The sequence below is a fragment of the Phyllopteryx taeniolatus genome, chromosome 6, assembly GCF_024500385.1.
Source record: "Phyllopteryx taeniolatus isolate TA_2022b chromosome 6, UOR_Ptae_1.2, whole genome shotgun sequence".
In the NCBI taxonomy this organism is placed as follows: Eukaryota; Metazoa; Chordata; class Actinopteri; order Syngnathiformes; family Syngnathidae; genus Phyllopteryx; species Phyllopteryx taeniolatus.
In genome coordinates, this window is record NC_084507.1 from 4,094,244 (window position 1) to 4,109,571 (window position 15,328).

General features: G+C 43.8%; 1 protein-coding gene across 4 annotated transcripts in view; it reads right to left on the bottom strand.

Annotated features, from left to right (window-relative positions):
* Positions 1–957: 957 nt before the first annotated feature.
* Positions 958–15,328, bottom strand: part of zfpm2a (zinc finger protein, FOG family member 2a) — a 142,606-nt gene continuing 128,235 nt past the window's right edge. For all 4 annotated transcript variants that reach the window (XM_061777005.1, XM_061777004.1, XM_061777003.1 and 1 more), the window contains 3 exons: positions 5,480–5,686; positions 4,725–4,952; positions 958–4,420 (listed from right to left, as the gene is read on the bottom strand). In XM_061777005.1, coding sequence (XP_061632989.1) covers positions 1,878–4,420; positions 4,725–4,952; positions 5,480–5,686 — 2,978 coding nt within the window. In that variant the 3' untranslated portion in view covers positions 958–1,877. The remainder of the gene's footprint in view (positions 4,421–4,724; positions 4,953–5,479; positions 5,687–15,328) is intronic.

Sequence of the window (15,328 nt, forward strand, 5' to 3'; positions counted from 1 at the left end):
CACGCGACCCTGACCAGGAAAATGGATGGATGGATGGATGGATCTTTGACGCAAACGCAGCTTTGCTCATCGGCAAAAGAACACCATATCTACAGTGAAGCATGGTGGTGGCAGCATCATGCTTCGGGGTCATTTTTGTTTAGCTGAAATTGGGGTTTATGTCAAGGTGGAGGCAATTATAAACAGAAATACCAGTCAGTGTGAGCACAAAACCTTCAGGTTTCTTCTAAAAAGAAAAACAATGTCAGAAAAAGACTACTCGAACAGCTGAACTTAATTTGGGGTTAATTCGAGGCATTTTAAATGGTGGCAAGTGTGTGGTGTCTCCCCTTTAACATGAGTTTGAATGTGATTGGTTAATCCGGAACCCAGAAACATCCCCAGTCATAAGAGGGTGTGCACACTTGTGCAACCGCATTATGTCAGTTGTTTATATTTACTTCACGCTTTTTTTAAAAAAAAAGACTGATATGTACAGGTTATAGGTCACATTAATGGTGGGAAAAGTTTTGAAATGATTTATCTTGGTGTAATTTTTTTTTATATCACAAAGGCCTGGGATTTGAACAGGGGTGTTTTTATATCCACTGTGCACTGAATTTCTCTTATTGTTTGCATTATTTTTTCCATCTGTCATTTCCCTAGAAATGAGTCTGACAGACAGATGTCTGAATTGCATAATTGAATTCAATAATTTAACTGACATGAATCAAGAATAAATATTTAGAATTTTTGTATTACAATTCTAGTGTACAATTTAAACTGTAAATTCATTTACTGCAAACAGGAACTGAATGGTATACGTTGGTGTAAAATAAAAAGCTGACAGTGGTTTATCCTGAGGATTTAAGTTTAATTATGACACCACATCAAAATAAAAATTTCCAACAGATTTGGAATTTAATTCCATCCATATACATGCATAGCAACAACATTTTAAGAAACATGTTCTCCCATTATCAGGACACTGGAATGATAATCAGTATTCCCACTGACCTCCCACCCATCTTGCTTGTTAGCAATAAACCTAATTCCCCCCCCCCCCCCCCCCCCCAGTGGGGTTACAAATAATTATATGCACAGTCCCCATTTCTTAATACTGCTTTCAGTAATGTTCCCTCATTTACAAAGGATTGCATTGAGAGCAAATTTTCAAAAAGGGAGACCAAAGTGTATCATTAAACAGAAATACGAGTACTATACAAGAATGCTGCCATCCTTATGAAAACATCCACATCTGATTTGAAGAAAAAAGACAGACAAACAGCCACATAGGAATGCAAAGCCATGTGTATATGCCAAAATGTGAACTGCAGGTTTGTGCCTGTTGGTCACCAGCAAGTGGCTACCAATTCATCAGTAGCAGGCTGCAATCTACATTTGGGGCATATACGGAATTTGCTACAGCAAATAAGAATACACAAGTGCCTCAGTAGCTATTTTTGTGTCTAAAATGCATCTCATTTTTGTATTGTCTATTGTTTCATTGAGCCTACATTACAATGTAAACAATATGAGTGCTACACAAGAATGACTATACAATAACATTACAAACAACTCTGATATAAATTTCATTTGAATTTAAATTAAAATCACTACTCATTAATACTGATTGTAAAATAAGTTAATGTGAAAGTGGCACCAATATTATTCTTGATTCATTTTCTTCTCTTTCTTTTTTAACCAATGGTTTTTGCATGTTTATTTCATAAAACGACAGGAGGAGCCTCTCTTGATTGTCCACAAGCAGTTTTTAGCACTGCGTGATGCACTATTCCAGACACAAACAGTGTACCAAAACAAATTAGGAAAAAAAAAAGGGGGGAAATAAGACGGGGATAAGGAGGAAAGAGGTTCGAGAGGAAGAATCTGTCTTCTCATTTAACATGCTCTGCAGCATGTGATGAACAGTAAAACTTCTTATGGGTAATAAAGTTTGACAGGTTGTTGAACTGGATATCGCAGAGGCGACAGTACTTGCTACTTCCGGAGCCGTTCATCCCTTTATTGGCTGTGGGTGCTGCATCCTCATTTGGGGACTTGGAGGAAGGTGACATGTTCTCATTGGAGTCTGCTGGGTTCTCTGCGGCCCACGTTGGTGAGGGATTAGTGGCTTGGCCATCTGGCTGGGGCTGATTCTCCTGTTGCGGTGCTGTGCCTGAGCGTTCTTCCGGCTTATGTCCCCCGTTGACGATGACCATGCCTCGGTTTTTGGGCAGTAGGGGGAGAGGCTCCTTGCCAGGATGAGGGCAGCCATTAGCAGCGGGCTGTTGGGTCGCTTCCCGCGTTGTCGCCGCCTCACCTCCGCTTCCTCCCCCGTTAACACTCTGCTCCTGTTCGCTGGCCTCTCCCTGCATCACTGGTCCTCCGCTCACATAGTCGGTCGGCTTTATCCCAAAATACGGCGATATTTGCTCGGAGCCTTTCATCTTCTTTATTGCTCCGGGATAAAGGCAATGGGGCAGATACAGGTTCTTGTTCTCATCTTTTGATGGGATAAGCTGGGGTTCAGCAAAAGGCTTGAGACCCGTCACAGGCCCCAGGTGAGGTGGGAACAGGCCTCCATTCTGCACCATCACCTTCCCATTGGCATTTTTTTCACATTTGCTTGGGCTCTTATCGTAGGTCTCACCAGTGTTGTTATTGCCTTCGTTCTTCACATCCGGGAACATAGTAGTGTCCAGGCTGCCCGTCTCATTCTGTTGCTGCTGTTGATGTGGCTGTTGTGACTTCTGAGCCGTAGCGGCAGCCGTAGCTGGGCAAAAGTTCTGTTTGTGTGCCAAGTAGTTCTCCACTTTATTAAAACTTATTTTACACACTGCACATTCGTGGTAGTCCAACAGTCTTTTTGGAGAGCTACATGTCTTATCGGAGAGAGGTGAACACTTTTTGCTGAGATCAATCGGGGCATCCAACTCATGTGGCTCCTCTGTATTGCATTTGGGGGTCAAAATAGGTTTAGTGACAGTCAGAGAGGCCTCCAGGTGTTTAGGGACCATACCTGGAAAGATGTCGCAGCGGGGCTGGAAACGGTCTCCGAGGCTGTCCACGGCTTCTTGGGACGAACAAGGATTCATAGGATGAACCCCGAGGAAACCCGTCTGTCCCATGGGGGCCCTTTGATGGTCCGGATCGGGGAGACACAACTCGTACATCTTTCTTCGCTTCCGAGTTCTCATGGTCCTCTGCATGGAGGGCACCTTGTTGGTGGACATGCGCTTCATGGGCGGGTCATGACGGGTGGCGCAGTAGTACTGCTTGTGTACCATGTAGGTCTCATGGCGGCTGAAGGTGATATTACAGGCATCGCAGGTCGTCTTGCTCGGGTCGTTGTCGCTCTCCACTAGACCGGTACTCGGGCTTTTCCCCTCGATCTGTTTTCCATTGAGCCTCTCTTCAACCCCAGTTGGTGTTGAGACCTTCTTCACCTGCCCTGCTGGATCCTTATCAAGCCCTTTGGCCCCAGCATTGATCATGTCCAACATACTGGAGTTCAGGCAGGCTGACTGCATGAGGTGACTGTCGCCTTCAGCAGGGTGGCATCCGGTCAACATGCTAACGGAGGTGTGCCCGCTGTTAGGACTCACTGACTCAGGGACCTTGTCAGAAAGGACAGAGAAGTCGGGTGACTTTGCCATGTGTTGCCAGCGGCTGTTGCAGTAGTGCTTTTTGTGGACCAAATAGTTGTCCAGGTTGCTGAAAGTGATATTGCATTCAAAACAGGTGGCTCCTTTGGGCATAAGCGGGCTGTAGATGACTGGGGGGTAGCTGTTCCCTCCGTGACGTAGTCTCCGGTGAACTAGCTCTGACATTTTAGCTAGAATCTCGGAAGCCTGGGGGACCACTGAAATGTCTTGGGAGAAAGCGAACTGAGACAAGAAGGGGCCCATGGGAAATGTAGGCATGTTATGCTGCACGGGGGAAGAGGCCAGACGGGGGCTCGAGGGCTCCGATTTGATCCGAGTGTAAGAAAAACTTGCTTTGCTGCCTGGGTGGGCATCTCCCTTCTGAGCAGACAGCATGGGCTTTTTCTCGGCCTTGTCGGCCTCTCCGTCTGTGCTGGTCTCCTTGTTGAGGGCCCCTTTGGGACTTCCCAGCAGAGCATCCTTCCTGTTGGCCAGCTCGGTGCAGGCCTGCTGCTGCTGCTGCTGCTGCTGGAGGCTCTCATCAGACCCCCGGGGGGAATGCTCGGTGGCGTCGCCTTCCCTGTGAAGTTTGTTGCCATGTCCATGTAAGTCCTGATGCTGTAAGAGTTCCCTGTGGCTCTGAAAGCTGATATGGCAGTGATTGCATCTGAAGGCCGCCTGTGACAGGTGAGACATGATGTGATGCTGGAATGTAATAAGAGAATCTGCCGTGTAGTTACAGATTGTGCATTTCAAGCTGGTGCCAGGAGGGAGGCTCTCTTCCATTTTGACACCTGTGAAAAAGATAAAAGGAACAAGCTCTGAATATCGCCTCCCAGTTCTCCTTTAGAGTTAACTGCACAGACCATCAAATAGTCATGCATTATGCCAAGGATATCCCCATGCACTTGATTTTTATTTGCTGAGGGATATATTGTCAACGATGCTAGCTGACAAGAAGAGAAGTATATTCTTAAATCCTGCCACTTGTTCCCCTGAAATTGTACATTTATTAAAAGAAGAAGTTGAAAGGTAGACAAGACCAAAATTACTCAATCAAAATACTGTATATTGTCTTTCCTTCTTGATGTGACTCACCACTGTGTGAAGTGGTCAGGTGCATCTCCAGCGCCCTGGCCCCTGAAAAGGTCTTGTTGCATTGTGGGAAGGGGCACATACTGGAGGTCTGGTGGGGTGCGGTGTCACTGTCTTCAACAACCGTCTCAGGTTCCCGTTGCCGCCCACTGCAGTAGTACATCAGATGGGCCTGTAGATTCCTCTCACTGCGAAACCAGATCCCACAAGCTTTGCAGGGGAAGATGTCCTCTGGAGGGGCACAAAAAAGGAAGGACGTCACCTTTTAGGATACATGCAGTCCTTATATTCACACATCATATAGAAAGGGGTATGATTCCACTTCTACGATCCAGCTTCCCAAAGCTTTTCCTCTAAATTCTTAGCTGCTGCATACCACTGGGTTTGTGCCCTTTCTCAAGGGCAAACAAGAACACTGGACCATCTGCTTACCTCCCTGTTGAGCTGAACCCAGATAGCCCTCGCTAAGTAAACAAACCCACTATTTGCATGAGGCCTGTATTTTGCAATTAGCACGTTAGTCCGATCCTCCGAGTGTTGATGTGAACCCAAAACTTGAAGGTCGTTGGTTCTTATCTCCAATGCAGAGACTCATCTGGGTTAATCTACGCCTTGTGGAGACGACGCTTCTTGTTAAGCAGGTGACTATGGGCGAGCTGTGTTTGTGTACAAGTGGAAGCACACGTTTGTGTGTGTCTAAACAAAAGCGCATCTCACTGCAGTGCAGTGTACGCGAATGATGGCACACAGACACTTACTGTTGACAATTGCAGTGGGTAGGATGGAAGCCATTGCAGCCTGCTGCGGCAAGAGCTGGATGCTGTCCAGCAGCCTGGCTGGGTACATGCCCTCGCTCAAAGACATGTGGTTCACTGCCTGCAGACGTGAGTCAAAGTCGACCGCAAACGCCACCAGCTCTTCGCCCTCCATCATGTTCTTGGTGGTGGTGCACCACAGTTGGCCACCTGGACAGAACAGAGACAGCGACAATGTTTAAGTGCTTGCTGTGTGAGAAGCTTTATTGCATGCACAAACAGTAAGTCCGGGTGTAAATGCCAGGGCAATTATGCAACATTTCGTCAACTCTGTATGTTGGTTTTGTAATGGATGTAGTTGAAAAAAAAAATGCTTAATGTTGATCATCGATGGCCATACTACTCTGAGAACATCCGATCTCATCTGATGTTGGAAGCTGAGCAGGGTCAGGCCAACTTGGTAAATAGAGAGGGAAAGAAAAAAACCTAGCCAAAAACGTAAATGGCGACCCAATTAGGAAAAAAGCTGGGAAGAAGAATATTGATAATACTTATAGAACTATTTAAAAGTTTACTTTAAGGTGGGGTTTTTAGTTTAAAAAAAAAAAAAAAAAAGTTGAAACAATTTTAAAACTGTTTGTATGACCTGACAGTAGAATATTATTAAAATTATCTTTTGAAAAATCATCCCTCTCTGGCCTCTATGTTATGCCTCTAATTTTATATTATCATTATTTTTAAACTACCATATCAAACACTGTAGAGACAGAAGGCGTGACCAACTAGTGTGTCAATCATTGACTCGTGCATACACATGCAGGCACGTGCCGCAGCCTCAAGCAGACATTTTTATTTAAGAACAAAAGTGAAAAAGAAGGAATTGGACAGCTCTTGACACAAAACAACGGTGTGTGGCTTTAAGGGGAGGACGTGGGGGAAATGAAGTGAAAATCTTGCTAGCAGTTTAAAAACTGCAAGCTCCACCTTTAAGAATAACTCGGCTCAACGCTACTCGCCTCGATCAACAGCAATGGAGGAAAACGAGGGCACCCTACTTTTTCTTTTTGAAATGTGGCTGATGGCAACAGTTGAAGAGACACATTTTTATTCAAGAGGGGACCGAGGGCAGCAAGAAAATGGACTTCAGCAAATCGGAGAGTATACTGCAGAGAGAATACTGTAGCGTCAAGACACAGATACGGCACAGTAACCGATAAGCTTAACTTTCCGTTAACTTTGTCATTTCTGGCTGTGTGTCTTTTAAACGTTACAAAGACACAATGTGGTAAAGGCTTTTTTATTAGTTGTTTACCCAACAAACTATTCATACCACAATATTAATTAGGGCCCGACCAATTAATCAGCTGGAGGGTTCAATGTCTTTATGTCTCCAAAGTGTTCTCTGCCAATTGACTGTCTGTTGTCGTACTAGAGCGGCTCCAACTACCGGAGACAAATTCCTTGTGTGTTTTTGGACATACTTGGCAAATAAAGATGATTCTGATTCTGATAGCCCTTTTCAAATGAGCAAAAAAATTGTACTCTACCAAATATTGGAATCGGCCTCAAAAGGTCTGTATCGGTCAGAATTCCATCATGTTTACACAGAACCAAACTGAAAGTCAGAATTTGGAACAACAAAATCAGAGCTCCTTAACCAAAATCAGCAAACTGGGCTGTTTTCATGAAGAACACTGAAAGAAGTCCTCCACATTATTTGATTGTTGTGTTTTGGTTTGAGGCATTCATTTTAAAATCTTCTGAACATATTCATTAAGTCTAAAGGAGGAGGGGGTTGGGGGTGAACGAGCGGAGGTGGAAGAAGCGAAGGGTTTATCTTAGATAATATTTATCTCGGCACATGACAGGTTTTTCAGCTGCACTTCATTTTCCATTGAAGAGATAAAGTTTTTAATGTGACTATTGACAGAAATCTGGCTGGAGAGATAACAACAAACTATGATACGCTCCCACTAAATGGCAGAATTAGGACAGTGTTTCTGTGGAAAGCCGGACAATTAATTAAAGCACGCTGTTAGCTTTCAAAGATGTGCAAACATACCATCGCAGTGTCAGGCTCTGAGGGGCCGTGATTTGATGTGGAATAAAAAGAGTCCTGAGGAGAGGCGTGAAGGCGGTGGGATGTGGTGAGAAAGCCCTCACACACATGTGTAACACTGATTACTCATGTTTACATAAACCCTATAAAACACTCGGTTTAAAACCACCTCGTAAACAGCATGAAGGTGCTCTAAATGAACACGTTCCACTTCATCCAGGTGGACGTAGAAGTGGTGGAACACTTCAGCATCGCGGCCATATCAATGAATCATTACACGTTTCGAGAAAGACTGGCCCCATTATCATTTTGACGCAAAATTGAAGGTTTCGCATCCCTGTTTTGATTTAAACCCTCCCTATCTGTAGCATTGAAAATTAGAGCATCACAAAGGTGTCATAGAAGTGAAATGGTCTTAAAATATTCCGCCCTTGCGTGCAGGCTTATTCCCTTTGTGTGAGTGAGTGTGTGTGTGTGTGTGTGTGCAGGCGGGCGTGTGTCTCACGTTTAAATAGCAGTGCCTATCTCTCGGCCAATCAACTGTGACGAGACACACACTTCAGGGCGCTTCACTTCATCGTTTTGATTCTGTCATACCGCACACTGCCTGGAGAGGTCCTTTGAATTTTTATCTCCTAATTAAAATAACAAAACTCCTCTCTACTGTCTGCCCAAGTTACAATCAAGGTAGATACAAACGGCGACTGACAATGAAGGGGACTATATAACAGCCGTAGCCACAAAAGTTTCTCTCCTCTATATGGATCTCTTTAGTTACGAGACGCTCATACCTTACAAAGAGAATTATGAAAAAGGGCCCGCATGCTGAGATACAAATCGGTGTTTTTGGATCAATGGCGATCAAAGACTCCGTAGACGCTGCTCAGCTAAAAGGAGGCAGATTATGCGGAGTGTGTAGAAATGTTTTACTGCTTTTGACAGCAGACTACGCAGTCAGATTGCATCCCTTCAGCCAAGGATGCGACAGATCCATCTGTTGTGTGCACAAATGCTGGGAATGAGTATCAGAACTGGATGTACCACTTTTACGGAGTTGAACAAAACACAGAGGCAGCATTCTACTGACTGAATATCAAGTCACTTGCAATACGCAATATTATGTGTTGGGTCTGCTGGATTGTGCTTTCAAGTTATACAGTACATACCTGGCTAGAATCCTAGCTACAGTATATACAGTCCATTGACCACCTGCAACATTATGACCACTTGCATTCAATATGAGATCCACTACGAAATGCTGCCTTGGTTTTGCTTGACACTGTATATGAGGTATTTATTTATTGAACAATACAGAATGATGTTTTCATATTTGGATTGGGGATGCGGTGTCCCGTCTTCATACTACTGTATATTTACTCAATAAGGATCAAGGAAAAACAACATCCATCCATCCATCCATTTTCTGTACCCGTGTGTGTCGCGGGCGTGCTTGGAGCACAGTGTTGATGAAAAATGATGGTCCGCCGCCTGCAAAAGACTTCTAGTATTAAAACAGCATTCCATCAAGGTGCAATGTTGTCATCATTAATGTGCTCCCGATAGCTTCGTCTCCAAAGATGACGATTAGAAAAACACAAAAACAGGTGAGCCACCCATGACAATAGCGTAATTTGTGTGGAGGAGTGAGGTCGAGAGTTAGCGTGAAAGACCAAACGTAAGTCAAGAAACTGGGCGAAAAGGCTGGGAAAAGTGCAGCTCGTGATTTGCACTTGTTTGCCTCCTAACTGTCTGCACTGAGCTGCCTTTGTGCAGTCGCCAATGCAGTTGGAATGAAGGCTATTGTCTAAATCCTCCTGCACAGCACCTGATAAAAGAATAAAGAACTATGACATATTCTAAAAACAATGGAGGAATTAAGGAGAGACAATAGGCCAGCTGCCTCATTAAAACAATCAAAACGGCATCCTGTACATGGTCCAGATAATTAAAAACCACTGCTTCCTAAAGTCTCTCAATACCATATCCACCAGCTCACTGAGGCCCTGAGACTGTAGCTCTGCTGGCTAAATGCCCTCTTCCCTTCTTCTTTTTTGATTAATACTTCATTTGAACACGCAGTCGAAGATGAGCGTACGAGGGAAATTCATGAAACTAATTTATAATGCAAACCCTTTCCCCCCTCTGTAAGTACTTACGAACTAATCAAACGTCTCAGGATGAATCACTTGGGGCATGTCCCACAAGAGATTTCAAAGTGCAGACATCACAGGGCATTTTGTTTTAATTTCCTCCATTTAAATGACTTTATAAGAAAACGGTTAAATAGAACCGAATAGGTACAGTATCAACGGGGGAGGCAGGGCAAAGTGAGATACATGAGCTGGATGTTTGTATTTTTTGCTTTCCGCAAACAGCTCGGCGCCACCATATCTTAATGAAGTCGCAAACAAATCTCATGCCTTGTGCAAAGCTGCGAGACAACAAAGCGGCAGAAATAACAGAAGGGCTCGGATAATTAAACTGGCCTGAAGACAGGTATTCAAATGTTGGTGTGTAAACAGCACAACTCTTTAATAGTTTAGCTGTAAAATGCGTAGTTAAGCACATCAGCACTTGCCTCTCCCATCTGTCCAAACACATTAACATTGCAGAGGCCGTTACGGATCTGGAGTACAGTCGTACACATGACAGCACGGGCTCAATGGAGCTCATGGGAAAAGTCATTCATAACAAGGTACTGGCTGGCGTCAACCTCTCAAAATTAGTCAGAGCGGAGAAGTCAAATACACCCAAGGTTGCACAATTTGGAATGTGACCGACATTTGGGGAGGGAGGTCAAATCTCGCAAGACCTTAGTTCAGTGAGTATCAAAGGCATTTACTGTCGGTTTCACGTTTTCTTAAGGCCCGCCGACAGTTCAGTCGGTCAGCATCGCTCGGTGGGTCGGAGCCTTTAGGCTTTTTTTTTTTTTCCCCAACACCGGCCAGTGACTGAAGAAGACCAGGAGTCACGTTAGTAATTATCACATTTACAACACAAATCAACTTTGATTAAATTACATCTCGGCTATTCTTCAAAGTTCAAGTCTAATGATTGGACATTTGATCATGCGTGGTGACTTACTTCAAGAATACTAAAATGCTACTCGAAAACAAGTCAGTAGATTAAATCCAGGTTTCATGATGGTGACAGATTGACACTGTACCGGATTATTTCCTAAATTGTTTCCAAGTCAACAATTTTTCTTTGTGTCGGCTCTTAGCTCTCGTCTCTATTGGCTGTGCCCTTCCGGCTGGTGGTAATTGTCAAGGCTAAAGCCGTGGTGGGGGCTGTAATTAAAGACCTTACTCTTCTTGTCTTCACATCAGCTCCAACTCCTCCTGGTCAAATGGAAACAAGGCTTTACACACCTACAAATATCGAGCAGCTGCATGGCTGTTCAATGCCAGTTCTTTTTCTTTTTTTTGGGTTCCATTTAAAATAAAAGGAGGTCAAGTCAACGCCCTATGATTAATAACTAACGGATGGATGACTAATATCTGCAGCCGACAGCAGACGGTGCATTGACAAACTCTAAACAAATCCTCCTCATGAATACTGGTAAATATTGGGATTGTTTGTGGATGGCTCAGTTGTACACATTGGGGTGACTCGTCGCTGTCACGCCACCGTCACAGTCAGAGCAAGCAGAAAGAAAGCGAGCCCAGTTAGAGACGGGCAAAGATGCCACTCACACACTTTAACTAGTTCACCGTTTCTCAAGTCAAATTTGCCGACTGGTAGTTCACTAAAGCACTGACAGATTGAACTCTGTCCTTGCCAGGTTTAGGACGGCCACTAGGAGGCACTGTTCTCATGCTCAAACTACCGCAAGTGGATGTTGACGCTGGGACGATGCACACATGCCATAACAGCCGTGTGTTTGTTAAATGTATTATTTATTTATTTATTTATTTATTTTTGCATCTTTCCTTGTAGTTACTTTATAAAGATCTATTTGTCATGAGAACTGCATCTGGATCAAAAAGGATCCTTCTACACACAGTTTGGAACTGGAGACTACATATAACATGAGGTTAGAAACCATGACATTGAATTGCTGTTTATTTCTTTTTTTTATTGATCTTACTGAATTCCTAAATAGATAAATGCTTCACATTTCAATTTGAATTCAACATTAAAGCGGGCACGCACGCACACACACACACACACACACACACACACACATCATTATAATTATTATTGTTAAATATGTGTTTACAGACGCGCAGCTTGCCATGCCTCCACAAATGCCCAGTTCAGGCAAATTTTAGCATCAAGGATTTATGTAGACGTAGCTAGTACTGAGAGCTAATGGTTGGCCTTTTGTGCAAATAACATGCAAGGCCACAATGTGCAAATTAAAGTTAGGGAGAAGACACATACACATGCCTCTTTATAGTACACACTCATAACCAATTCACACTTTATATATATATATATATATATATATAAAGTCTGCAAAAGACATTGTGATTAATTGTTTAAGTCATTAAAAGAAGACAATTGAGCGTGGATGTGATTCAGTAAACGATTCAAATGAAATTTGACACTGAAACTCAAACATGTTTTTCAGTCTCGTCTCTGGAAATTTTCTGTACAGCCAGAACAATTGCTTGCCTGCTAATAGTGTTCTCATAATTCTGAAGGAGAACATAACAGACATGTCAATTTGAATCTATTTTGCTCTATTAGAGTGCAAACAACTCAAGGATTTCTAGTCTAATTTGTCAGATAAAAATACTTTTCTCCAATATTACATTTAATTGAAAAAGGAATATTTCACACTTTAAGCATCGTCAATTTATGACGATCTCAAGAGAAACCTATTCAGGATGCTACTTGGCTGGATTTATTACAATTATTTTCTTGTTTTATTTTTCAAAGCAAATGACTTGTTCTCGCTGCACATGCGATAAAAGACGGCAATTTAAACGGTGTGTTAAAAAGGATTCTGTGCTGTCAGTCAGACAATACAAGTTACGGATTTCTACACTGCAAACTGCTTCCTCTCTCTCTCTCTCTCTCTCTCTCTCCCTCACTCTCTCTCACACACACACATGCACACAAACAGAAAAAAACAGTTGAAGCAAAGCTCTGGCTGGCTCCTCCACCACACTCTGTTTTGCATTCTTCTTTTTTGGACAGGTCCGTCCCATTGAGAACTCTATTAAGCATCCTTCTCTGCGGGTAGTTCCGCTCGTGTCCTGGTTGTGGCTAGTCGACATGTGTTTACCGCGGCCCCTGCTGGGGCGGCAGGCTCGTCGGAAACCTGTCCAGACCAAGCCACACTAATGGGACCGAAAGACCCCTCATTGACGGGGGACGATTTGATTGACAACCGACGTAGACGGCTCCTTTCGCTCCAGCTGTGGCCCCCATCGACTCCCCCCTTACCCATCATGGCTCGGTGGAAGCATGTGAAGTGTTCACGTCGGCGATTTTTTTGTTGTTTTTTTGAATTCTGGGAGAGCAGCAAAGCCACTGCCACGTGCCTCAGTGTCTTCTCCAACATGGCTCCGGCCCTACACCACATGGGCTGGCTGGCCATTCTGTGTGTGTGTTGGGGGGGTATGTGTGGGGGTGTATGGTGGATGCCAGCCTAATGCAAATGCTCGCCGTTTAAAAACTGGGAGCCTCTCTCTTGCCTTGTCTGTCCCCTTTGGAGAGGTCTACTTTTGGCCTTCTGGTGCTGGCAGTAATTTTCTTACTCCCCAGAAGGACTGAGCCACAAAGATGCACCTGTCATCCACTTTGGAATTCATGCATTATTGTTCTGGTCGTGAAGATTGGAATGAACTCCCTGAATGTGTTAATTCATGTTGATTTGGTCTTAAAAATAACAGTTTATAACTGTTTATATTCTATTCAAAAGCACAGCCATTGTAATATATGAGAATGTCCTCTCCTGTATATCTGCCCCCACTCTAATTCTACATATTGCTTAGTATGTGATCATTACAAATTTCTGTCAGTTTGTCAGGAAAGGAAATAATTCGGGGCTAAAAGGCCTAATTGCGTCCATCACAATGTGTCTCGGTAGCTGCTGTATTGGGGCGCACACTCGCTGCCCTAGCTCATTGCCATTCAGTCGTCCTGGCAAGCCCCCACGCTGCCCCAGGTATCACCACGCGGCCATCTGGAGCCGACATCTGTCTCTCTATTGATCACAAGGGTTTAGCACTTGATCAAACAGACTGCGACAGGAAATTGCTCTTTTCCCCATTGAAAAGGCCAAACGCCTGTGTGAGGGTAATCGAGTGGAACTCCGATGCAGTAGCAGGGCAGTGGGCATGCGGGCGGGCACGGCCGCAGCCACCGCTGAAGTGTTCAAACCTAATGCATCATCACCAACATCCTGTTTGCAACCCTACGGTTTCAGCTTTGATCCAGTCTGTAGCTTCACAATTTGGGTCCCCTTTTGGAACACGTACAGACCTGATCTGTGCCCTCATCAATGAGATGACAAAAACTCATTAGGTATCATAATAAAAAGAGATAGTTCTTCAAGTAAAAATATGTCTAGGGTGCAGTTTGGCAGATAAAAAATAAAAAAATAAAAAAATAAAAAGATATATATATATTAGATTTATATATATATATATACAGTTCTGTGGACCAGGGTTCAATCCCCGGCCCCGCCTGTGTGGAGTTTGCATGTTCTCCCCGTGCCTGCGTGGGTTTTCTCCGGGCACTCCGGTTTCCTCCCACATCCCAAAAACATGCATTAATTGGAGACTCTAAATTGCCCGTAGGTGTGACTGTGAGTGCGAATGGTTGTTTGTTTGTATGTGCCCTGCGATTGGCTGGCAACCAGTTCAGGGTGTACCCCGCCTCCTGCCCGATGATAGCTGGGATAGGCTCCAGTACACCCGCGACCCTAGTGAGGAGAAGCGGCTCAGAAAATGGATGGATGGATATATATATATATACATATATATATATATATGTTATATCTATATTCAACATCGATAATATTGTTACAATTCTATTAACTTTCTGTTAGACCTGTTTCTACACTAATTTTAATAAACAACATTAGTTTTAATAAACAATTAAAAACACACCACATATTTTCCCCATAACCGTGAATTATTCATAAAGCAGTTACAGTTAGCAATAATATAACATCAGATTAAATGGAATAACAAAAACATACAGTTTTCAATTTTAGTCATCCACAATAAGTATATTTTCCTACATAATGCTTATTGATAGAACAAATGTTGGTGGCCATTTGAAATACACTTCTTTTGATAACGGTAAAGACAAACGTGCATTACAGTAAAGACAGAAAAATCTTCCGAAAAATGCAATAATTTAGACGTGTTGCCCTTCAAACTGCGAGTACAAGTGCATGAACGATCCTAACTACTAATTAAACCCATTAGAGTCTTGTCTTTGTACAATTGTAATAACGGTAAAAACATCCATCCATCCATCCATTTTCTGAGCCGCTTCTCCTCACTAGGGTCGCGGGCGTGCTGGAGCCTATCCCAGCTGTCATCGGGCAGGAGGCGGGGTACACCCTGAACTGGTTGCCAGCCAATCGCAGGGCACATACGAACAAACAACCATTTGCACTCACAGTCACGCCTACGGGCAATTTAGAGTCTCCAATTAATGCATGTTTTTGGGATGTGGGAGGAAACCGGAGTACCCGGAGAAAACCCACGCAGGCACGGGGAGAACATGCAAACTCCACACAGGCGGGGCCAGGGATTGAACCCGGGTCCTCAGAACTGTGAGGCTGACGCTCTAACCAGTCGGCCACCGTGCCGCACGGTAAAAAC